Source organism: Mizuhopecten yessoensis, unplaced genomic scaffold (genome assembly GCF_002113885.1).
Source record: "Mizuhopecten yessoensis strain PY_sf001 unplaced genomic scaffold, ASM211388v2 scaffold10915, whole genome shotgun sequence".
Taxonomy (NCBI): Eukaryota; Metazoa; Mollusca; class Bivalvia; order Pectinida; family Pectinidae; genus Mizuhopecten; species Mizuhopecten yessoensis.
In genome coordinates this window covers 139,460-150,666 of record NW_018408785.1, presented here as the reverse complement: position 1 = coordinate 150,666, position 11,207 = coordinate 139,460, and the positions used below count along the sequence as shown (strand labels likewise).

The 11,207-nt window shown below is 40.5% G+C and overlaps 1 protein-coding gene across 5 annotated transcripts in view; it reads left to right on the top strand.

Annotated features, from left to right (window-relative positions):
- LOC110463537 (mutS protein homolog 5-like) overlaps window positions 1-11,207 on the top strand; it is a 73,037-nt gene that overhangs the window by 9,840 nt on the left and 51,990 nt on the right. For all 5 annotated transcript variants that reach the window (XM_021518195.1, XM_021518193.1, XM_021518191.1 and 2 more), the window contains exons 2-8: window positions 717-945; window positions 2,860-2,983; window positions 3,360-3,440; window positions 4,488-4,577; window positions 4,721-4,842; window positions 5,539-5,648; window positions 7,378-7,413. In XM_021518195.1, the coding sequence (XP_021373870.1) occupies window positions 769-945; window positions 2,860-2,983; window positions 3,360-3,440; window positions 4,488-4,577; window positions 4,721-4,842; window positions 5,539-5,648; window positions 7,378-7,413 (740 nt within the window). In that variant the 5' untranslated portion in view covers window positions 717-768. The remainder of the gene's footprint in view (window positions 1-716; window positions 946-2,859; window positions 2,984-3,359; window positions 3,441-4,487; window positions 4,578-4,720; window positions 4,843-5,538; window positions 5,649-7,377; window positions 7,414-11,207) is intronic.

Here is an 11,207-nt window from a genome sequence, read left to right as displayed (position 1 = left end):
GTTATATAGGTATCCAGTGTTTATTTTACCATAGTGACAACAGTACAGCTATATAGATATCCAGTGTTTATTTGACCATTGTGACAACAGTATAGTTATATAGGTATCCAGTGTTTATTTTACCATAGTGACAACAGTATGGTTATATAGGTATCCAGTGTTTATTTTACCATTGTGACAACAGTACAGTTATATAGGTATCCAGTGTTTATTTTACCATTGTGACAACAGTACAGTTATATAGGTATCCAGTTTTTATTCATAGTTTGAAGATACATGCAAGTCACCGTAAGTGGTCTTATGAATTTGGGAAAATAGGCTAGTATGTTATCATGTCAGCATGCATAAGATGGTTACTTTCCCCTTGTCTCCGCGCTTATTGTGTAAACAAGGACATTTTAGCATGTTGTGACCCTTTAGAGTGATTGGGGTGTGGACATTTTCAAGTTGGCAAAAGTTCAGAAATCTCTTTATTCCATCTATCTATAAGCAGCATTATCTATAAAAAATAGTTGTGTGTTGATATTTATATGCTAATTTACTCAACTTGAAAAGCACCAATATTCTATAGTGTAAAAGATTTCCACTTTTACAGAAATTGATTTTGTTTGGCCTGTCTATGGAAGGGTAGGCTTTCTTCTGAAGCACTTTTAATGATTTGTACTGTTGTTATTATTATTAGTCAGTAAAATTTATCATTATTGTTTTACCTACAGCACTGTCTGATATAGCTACCTGTTACCATTCCAACTTGGCCATTTACCAACAATGTCCGCAACCACCCCAAGTACAAAGACACCGAGAGCTCGTCCGTCTCTCAGCTCCGGAGCTCTGCAGACAGATCGTAGCATTGGTATGGACACGGAGGATGAGGACATTCAACTTGACCAGGTTCAGCAGATACACCAAAATGTCAGGGACACAACGGTGCAGGCAGAACAACAGGTACTACAGTACTGCAGTTGATTTATCTAAAGGGCACTGAGTGCAAAATAGCCGATTTCCTGACGTGAGCCATCTTCTCCATTTAGTTGAAGTGCTTCAAGCTTCAGTTTGCTTATCGGCTAATGTGATAAGGTAATGGGATAAAGTGCAAGGTGATATGTATCAAAAATGGATATGATACAAATTCAATTTTGAACATTTTGAAATATGTTTTTATCATTTAAACACATCACTTTCAGCTGACCTTCAAGTAAAATACTGTTTTAAAGACAGCTTGTGAGTGCTCAGATCACAATATTAATTCAATAATATTGATTAAATACACAAGATCATTTTAAGGTTATTTATTATCATATTAGTTCTAACAAGCCTGGGCAGTTATTGCAGTTTCACAGCAGCAAAGACTTTTTCGTTATTTGATAGTATTAGACTTGAGTGAGGATTTGTCAAAAGTCTCACTAAATAAACAAAATTAAATCTTCACACGCTTAGGTTGATTTGTTATAAGCTCCATCAAACAGTCAAGAGCTGACAGGAAGTTTGGGCCCCAATCAGGGGAAACAGGCATCCTGGGGACACTCGTGTGTGTGTCCTCCCTGGCTCTAGGCCAGCAGAAGTAGGATATTGTCCTCCGGGTTCAGGAAGTACTCCACCAGCCATCAATAATAGTTATCAGACAAAAAGGTACTCACTTAGTATTTAAACTCCAGCAACCATTAAAAACAATTATCATCAACAGCTGTCCAATAACGGTTATCAAATAAAGATATTCACTATAACGGTTATCAAATAAAGATATTCACTATAACAGTTATCACATAAGATGTTCACTATAACAGTTATCACATAAAGATATTCACTATAACACTTATCACATAAAGATGTTCACTATAACAGTTATCACATAAAGATGTTCACCATAACAGTTATCACATAAAGATATTCACTGTAACAGTTATCACATACAGATATTCACTATAACAGTTATCACATAAAGATGTTCACTATAACAGTTATCACATAAAGATGATCACTATAACGGTTATCACATAAAGATATTCCCTTTAACAGTTATCACATAAAGATATTCACTATAACAGTTATCACATAAAAGGTTCTCAAAAGGTTCTCTCAACCTAGGCAGTTATACAATGGCAATCAACAACAGTTATTACAAAAACGGGCCACGGTGGCCAAGTGGTTAAGGCGTCTGACATTCTGCTTCCACTAGCCCTCCATCACTGGGTCGCGGGTTCAAGGCCTACGTGGGGCAGTCGCCAGGTACTGGCCGTAGGTCGGTGGTTTTTCCCGGGGTACTCCAGCTTTCCTCCACCAGGAAAACCTGGCACATCCTTATATGACCATAGCTGTTAATAGGACGTAAAACACAAACAAACCTAACCAGTTCTTACAAAAAGGTGCTCCCAATGGAGTTATTCAACAGCCATCGATGGTATCACCAATTGTTACTTACATGTGACTGCCATGTTAACTTAAACAGATAATGCTTTGTATGCTGACATGCTGTGATGTTGACATATTGATGTGATTGTTGATTTGCTGACAAATACACATTGGTGGATTGGTGTGGATGTGTAATAATGTTGACATAATACTGTCTCTGTTGACAGGTGTATATGGTGTGGTCTGTGTTATGATGTTGTCATAATACTGTGTCTGTTGACAGGTGTACCTGGTGTGGTGTGTGTTATGATGTTGACATAATGCTGTATCTGTTGACAGGTGCACATGGGTGTGATGTGTGTTATGATGTTGACATAATGCTGTATTTGTTGACAGGTGCACATGGGTGTGGTGTGTGTTATGATGTTGACACAATGCTGTATCTGTTGACAGGTGCACATGGGTGTGGTGTGTGTTATGATGTTGTCATAATGCTGTATCTGTTGACAGGTGTACATGGGTGTGGTGTGGCAGGCTGGGAAACTAGGACTGGCTTACTATGATATAGACACCACACAGATCTACATGATGCTAGACACTGTGGAAACAGATGAATTCACCATGTTGAAGAGAGGTAAGGTTTCACACTGTTAATTCAAAGTAGTCTGGAAAGGCTGTATGGTACTTTGACACAATAATAATTTGTAGTTATCTGAAATTTATGTTTTTAACATCAAGGAAACAATCAAGTAACAACTGTTGTATATTCTACAAGACGATCATTTACCTTTTTTCTGTAAAAAATCCTGAAGATGAAAGTTTATTTGTGAAGTGAACTACACAAAAGGTTTGCACAACTTAACACATTTGACATGCTTATATCTTCAAGTTGGGCCAAAAAATACCATGATTTTCAATAATATTTTCGAATGCTCGGAATAAATTTCAAATTCCAAGGTCTGTTAATTGTAAGGTTTGTAACTTCATTTTGCTGATTGATGATGTTTCAGTCCTGAGACAGATACCACCAGTGTGTGTGGTCATTGGTACCAAACAAGATGAGCGTTTGATAAAAACGCTGAAGACACTTTGTAAGTATTTAGTTAAAATGTTTCTGTTGTTATAAAGTAATGGTATAGGGTACAATATCATACTTGCCAACTCTCCCGGTTTTGGAGGCAGACTCCCGTTTTTGGACCCTTAAATTTAGTATTTTCAACCAGTGAATTTGCTCAACTATTCATATTGTCTAAGATCTGATGATTTCATCTGAAAGAAGAGCTCAAAACATACAATTTAAAAGGGTTAATTTCCCCTAGGGTGTACATACATACATTATAAATATCTATCCTTTCAATTCTGAGCATGCGCAATCTCCCTCATGGATATTTCAAAACGTTTGCAAGTATGCATTATCGTTAACTTATAAAAAAGGAAATCTCTAATTCCAGTATTTGTTACTTTGCGTATAACATGAGATTTATCAAACTACTGTATGTGAACCGTCCATGCATTGGTGTTGCCAATACTTGATAATAGATATACCAGTTTAGGTATTTAAGACATGGATAATCTTAACATCCGTCAAGTCCTTCCTGGATCACAGGACATGAATTAAATCATACAAATAATCCAGATAACTGTTTCCCCTATTAATTCACGAGGGAAGCTGAATGAATTAAATCATACAAATAATCCAGATAACTGTTTCCCCTATGAATTCATGAGGGAAGCTGAATGAATTAAATAATACAAATAATCCAGATAACTGTTTCCCCTATTAATTCATGAGGGAAGCTGAATGAATCAAATATAAATACAAATAATCCAGATAACTGTTTCCCCTATTAATTCACGAGGGAAGCTGAATGAATCAAATAAAAATACAAATAATCCAGATAACTGTTTCCCCTATGAATTCACGAGGGAAGCTGAATGAATTAAATAATACAAATAATCCAGATAACTGTTTCCCCTATAAATTCATGAGGGGAGCAGCTTGTGAATTCAAATATTTCTGAAGGTTTCTTGTGGTACATTTAAAATAGCATCATATGTCTGTTAATTTGCCCGTTGAGAATAAATTATTTGAAGCACAGTCACAAAAACATGATACTGGATTGTCCTTCCTGTTACAGTGGTAACCAGGGTAGACCAGGAGGATCCTGATGCTGATCGGGAATGGTCAGATTCTGATGTAGTGAAGCTACTACCCAGTGTTGACTTCAGTAAGTATTGTCATAGAGTACTCATTTCTTCCTTTTTATATGACACCAGCTCAAAATCTATTTGCCTTTTCCTGTTTGACATTTGCATTATGACACTGATTTTGGTTTGCTAGTCTATGTAGTTGATTTTGGTGATTTTCCAGGTTTGGACATCTGTAAAAGACGACTGCTGCACTTAAACCTGCCCTCCATCCCCAAACACTATACAGAGACAGAGAAGACCCTGTACCTGTCCTCTCTCGTCCCATTCGACAATGTTTCTATGGTACTGTGTTTTTGAAATATAAATATTATCTTGAGAGGAATTTCATCTCACAATGCATATGATTATATTTGTTAAGGAGAAACATCTTAAAGTGTAATCTGTTTGACGATGATGCTTCCATCCTGTGTTAGACAATGCTGTTGACTACCTGTGTTAGACAATACTGTTGACTACCTGTGTTAGACAATGCTGTTGACCACCTGTGTTAGACAATGCTGTTGACTACCTGTGTTAGACGATGCTGTTGACTACCTGTGTTAGACGATGCTGTTGACTACCTTTGTTAGACAATGCTGTTGACTACCTTTGTTAGACAATGCTGTTGACTACCTGTGTTAGGCAATGTTGTTGACTACCTGTGTTGGACAATGCTGTTGACTACCTATGTTAGACGATGCTGTTGACTACCTGGGTTAGACGATGCTGTTGCCTACCTTTGTTAGACAATGCTGTTGCTTGATGATGCTGTTGACTACCTGAGTTAGACAATGCTGTTGTTTGATGATACTGTTGACTACCTGGGTTAGACGATGCTGTTGACTACCTGAGTTAGACAATGCTGTTGTTTGATGATGCTGTTGACTACCTGAGTTAGACAATGCTGTTGACCACATGTGTTAGACAATGCTGTTGACTACCTGTGTTAGACAATGCTGTTGTTTGATGATGCTGTTGACTACCTGTGTTTGATTACAGGTAAGAGCCACTGGTGGTCTATTAAAGTACCTTGAGAAAATGAGGATTGGTGTGGAGTTGGAAGACAACATTGTTGGAGTACCTGTCCTTGACCTTCGTTGTTTCTCTCTGTAAGTACCCTCTGTCCTTGACCCTTGACCTCAAAATTTAAATCTCACATGAAGGACTCACCTGTCCTTGACCTTACTTTGCATTTTCAGGGTTAGTATGTACCTGTCCTTGACCCGAAGTGTTTCTTGCTGTAGGTACTCACCTGTCCTCAGTGTCAAGTCTTTCACTTTGTAAAAGACTTTTATTAGCTCACCGGGTCCGAAGGACCAAGGTGAGCTTATGCCATACCGTGGCGTCCGTCGTCCGTCCGTCAACAATTTCTTTAAACGACTTCTTCTTCTTAACCACTGATTGGAATTTAACTAAATTTGACTGGAAGCATCCCTAGGTGGTGGGGATTCAAAATTGTACAAATGGTAGGGCTGACCCCCCCAGGGGGCTGAGAGGCGGGGCAAAAAGGGGGCAATTTGGCTATATTGCCTTAAGCGACATCTCCTCTGGAACTAAGAAATGGATATCAACCACATTTGACTGGAAGCATCCCTAGGTGGTGTGGATTCAAAATTGTACAAATGGTTGGGCTGACCCCCCAGGGGGATGAGGGGCGGGGCCAAAAGGGGGCATTGTGGCTATATTGCTACAAACGACTTCTTCTGTAGAACTCTGCACTGGATATCAATCATATTTAATCAGAAGCATTCATGGGAGGCAGGGATTCAAAATTGTACAAATGGTGTGTCTGAGCCCGTGGCGGCTGAGGGGCGGGGCCAAAAAGGGTTATTTAGCTATATTACTTTAATCGACTTCTTCTCTGGAACTAAGAGATAGATATCAACCATATTTGACAGGAAGCATCCCTAGGTGGTGGGGATTCAAAATTGTACAAATGGTGGGGCTGACCCCCCAGGAGGCTGAGGGCTGGGCCAAAAGGGGGCAATTTGGCTATATTGCTATAAACAACTTCTTCCGTAGAACTATACCATGGATATTGATCATATTTGGTCGGAAGCATTCATGGAAGGCAGGGATTCAAAATTGTACAATTGGTGGGGCTGACCCCCCGGGCTAAGGGGTGGGCCAAAAAAAATGTATTACTTGGAAATGGTTGAGATCCCCACTATATAACCATATATATAATTGCTGAGTATAAAGAGAGGAATGCACATTTGCTTCCAGGATGGCCCTAGGGTCTGGCCCCACCCTTGGATACTTAACCCCTGGGTCATAACTTTGAAACGGTTAAGATTCCCACCCCAAAACTATATGTTCAATTGTTGGGCATAAAGAGACGAATGCAGTCATGATATTAGAATTGACCCAGGGTCTGCCCCACCCTTGCAGACATAACCCCTGGGTCATAACTTTGAAACGGTTGAGATCCCCAACCCAAAACTATATATACAAACGCTGGGCAAAAAGAGACAAATGCAGTCATGATATTAGAATTGATCCTGGGGTCTGGCCACAACCCTAGGGACCTAGTTTCTGAGTCACAGTTTGGAAACAGTTGAGATCCCCACCCCATAACCATACATAAAATTGTGGGGCATAAAAAATGAAATACAGATATGCTACAAGGATTGGCCTTGGGGTCTGGCATATTCCCTTGGATTTCATTTGGAGAATATTTTGCCATGATTGCTTAGATATCCAGGTGAGCGATACAGGCCCTCGGGGCCTCTTGTTTAATGTACAGTACTAGTATTAACACAGAGATTTCCGAAAGAAACCATTTTCCTTATGCTTTGCTGCCATTGTTGTATAAAGGTTTTTTTACTCATTTTTCAGGGGTGATCAGATGGTACTAGATGACACAGCCTATAGGTGAGTCTTTATTATTAAGTCAACTAATTTTGTTTTCAACTTTTGCCAGAAAATGGTACAAAAAGAAGAATAAATTTAATGGAAATAAAGAGATGTGTGCCAGAAGTAAAAGGATTCTTTTCCTGCAAAATAAGACTAAAGTAACAAGTCCAAGTCGGTGAGATATGGTCATTTATGGTCAATTATGGTCATTTGCAACATTTTCAGTTTAAGTTCTTTATTCGTTTGATTCAATACATTTGATCATGATCATCCATCCTACCTGAGGTTAGTAGTGTACTTTAACAACATTTTACTCTGGGTTTTTTATTGGGATAAAGTTCACATGCACATTTTGTTGTGTAGAGACACGCTAATCCAGCCACCTTAATTACCTGTAAATAATCCAGCCATCTTCATTCTCAAAACTCAAGATAACCAAGCCACAGTTGTTCTCGATAGATAACCCAGCCACAGTTGTTCTCAATAGATAATCCAGCCACAGTTGTTCTCAATAGATAACTCAGCCACAGTTGTTCTCAATAGATAACCCAGCCACAGTTGTTCTCGGTAGATAACCCAGCCACAGTTGTTCTCAATAGATAATCCAGCCACAGTTGTTCTCAATAGATAACTCAGCCACAGTTGTTCTCAATAGATAACCCAGCCACAGTTGTTCTCGATAGATAACCCAGCCACAGTTGTTCTCAATAGATAATCCAGCCACAGTTGTTCTCAATAGATAACTCAGCCACAGTTGTTCTCAATAGATAACCCAGCCACAGTTGTTCTCGATAGATAACCCAGCCACAGTTGTTCTCAATAGATAATCCAGCCACAGTTGTTCTCAATAGATAACTCAGCCACAGTTGTTCTCAATAGATAACCCAGCCACAGTTGTTCTCGATAGATAACCCAGCCACAGTTGTTCTCAATAGATAATCCAGCCACAGTTGTTCTCAATAGATAACTCAGCCACAGTTGTTCTCAATAGATAACCCAGCCACAGTTGTTCTCGATAGATAACCCAGCCACAGTTGTTCTCAATAGATAATCCAGCCACAGTTGTTCTCAATAGATAACTCAGCCACAGTTGTTCTCAATAGATAACCCAGCCACAGTTGTTCTCGATAGATAACCCAGCCACAGTTGTTCTCAATAGATAATCCAGCCACAGTTGTTCTCAATAGATAACTCAGCCACAGTTGTTCTCAATAGATAACCCAGCCACAGTTGTTCTCGATAGATAACCCAGCCACAGTTGTTCTCAATAGATAATCCAGCCACAGTTGTTCTCAATAGATAACTCAGCCACAGTTGTTCTCAATAGATAACCCAGCCACAGTTGTTCTCGATAGATAACCCAGCCACAGTTGTTCTCAATAGATAATCCAGCCACAGTTGTTCTCAATAGATAACTCAGCCACAGTTGTTCTCAATAGATAACCCAGCCACAGTTGTTCTCGATAGATAACCCAGCCACAGTTGTTCTCAATAGATAATCCAGCCACAGTTGTTCTCAATAGATAACTCAGCCACAGTTGTTCTCAATAGATAACCCAGCCACAGTTGTTCTCGATAGATAACCCAGCCACAGTTGTTCTCAATAGATAATCCAGCCACAGTTGTTCTCAATAGATAACTCAGCCACAGTTGTTCTCAATAGATAACCCAGCCACAGTTGTTCTCGATAGATAACCCAGCCACAGTTGTTCTCAATAGATAATCCAGCCACAGTTGTTCTCAATAGATAACTCAGCCACAGTTGTTCTCAATAGATAACCCAGCCACAGTTGTTCTCGATAGATAACCCAGCCACAGTTGTTCTCAATAGATAATCCAGCCACAGTTGTTCTCANAGCCACAGTTGTTCCCCGTAGATAACCCAGCCACAGTTGTTCCCCGTAGATAACCCAGCCACAGTTGTTCCCCGTAGATAACCCAGCCACAGTTGTTCTCAATAGATAACCCAGCCACAGTTGTTCCTGGTAGATAACCCAGCCACAGTTGTTCTCTGTAGATAACCCAGCCACAGTTGTTCCCGGTAGATAATCCAGCCACTGTTGTTCTTGTTAGATAATCCAGCCACAGTTGTTCTTGGTAGATAACCCAGCCACAGTTGTTCCCGATAGATAATCCAGCCACAGTTGTTCTTGGTAGATAATCCAGCCACAGTTGTTCTTGGTAGATAACCCAGCCACAGTTGTTCTTGGTAGATGACCCAGCCACAGTTGTTCTCGGTAGATAACCCAGCCACAGTTGTTCTCGGTAGATAACCCGGCCACAGTTGTTCTCGGTAGATAACCCAGCCACAGTTGTTCTTGGTAGATAACCCAGCCACAGTTGTTCTTTGTAGATAACCCAGCCACAGTTGTTCTCGGTAGATAACCCAGCCACATTTGTTTTCGATAGATAACCCAGCCACATTTGTTCCCCATAGATAACCCAGCCACAGTTGTTTTCTGTAGATAACCCAGCTACAGTTGTTCCTTGTGGATAACCCAGCCACAGTTGTTCTCGTTAGATAATCCAGCAACAGTTGTTCTTGTTAGATAATCAAGCCACAGTTGTTCCCCGTAGATAACCAAGCCACAGTTGTTCTTGGTAGAGAACCCAGCCACAGTTGTTCACCGTAGATAAACCAGCCACAGTTGTTCCCCCAAGATAACCCAGCCACAGTTATTCTCAATAGATAATCAAGCCACAGTTATTCTCAGTAGATAACGATAATCCAGCCACAGTTGTTCCCGCTAGATAACCCAGCCACATTTGTTCTCGTTAGATAATCCAGCAACATTTGTTCTTGTTAGATAATCAAGCCACAGGTGTTCCCCGTAGATAACCCGGCCACAGTTGTTCTCGGTAGATAACCCGGCCACAGTTGTTCCCCCTAGGTAACCCAGCCACAGTTGTTCCCCGTAAATACCCCAGCCACAGTTGTTCCCGATAGATAATCCAGCCACAGTGGTTCTTGGTAGATAATCCAGCCACAGTTGTTCTTGGTAGACAACCCAGCCCCAGTTGTTCTTGGTAGATGACCAAGCCACAGTTGTTCTATGTAGATAACCCAGCCACAGTTGTTCTCGGTAGATAACCCGGCCACAGTTGTTCTCGGTAGATAACCCAGCCACAGTTGTTCTTGGTAGACAACCCAGCCCCAGTTGTTCTTGGTAGATGACAAAGCCACAGTTGTTCTATGTAGATACCCCAGCCACAGTTGTTCTCGGTAGATAACCCAGCCACATTTGTTTTTCGATAGATAACCCAGCCACATTTGTTCCTTGTGGATAACCCAGCCACAGTTGTTCTCGATAGATAACTCAGTCACAGTTGTTCTCGGTAGATAACCCAGCTACAGTTGTTCTCAATAGATAACCCAGCCACATTTGTTCCTTGTGGATAGCCCAGCCTCAGTTGTTCTCAATAGAAACCCCAGCCACAGTGGTCCCCGGTAGATAACCCAGCTACATTTGTTCTCAATAGATAATCAAGCCACAGTTGTTCCCTGTAGATAACCGAGCCACAGTTGTTCTCTATAGATAACCCAGCCACAGTTGTTCTCAATAGATAATCAAGCCACAGTTGTTCCCTGTAGATACCCGAGCCACAGTTGTTCTCTATAGATACCCCAGCCACAGTTGTTCTCAATAGATAATAAAGCCACAGTTGTTCTCAATAAATAATCAAGCCACAGTTGTTCTCTGTAGATAACCCAGCTGCAGTTGTTCTCGGTAGATAACCCAGCCACAGTTGTTCCCGGTAGATAACCCAGCCACAGTTGTTCTCTGTAGATAACCCAGCCACAGTTATTCTCT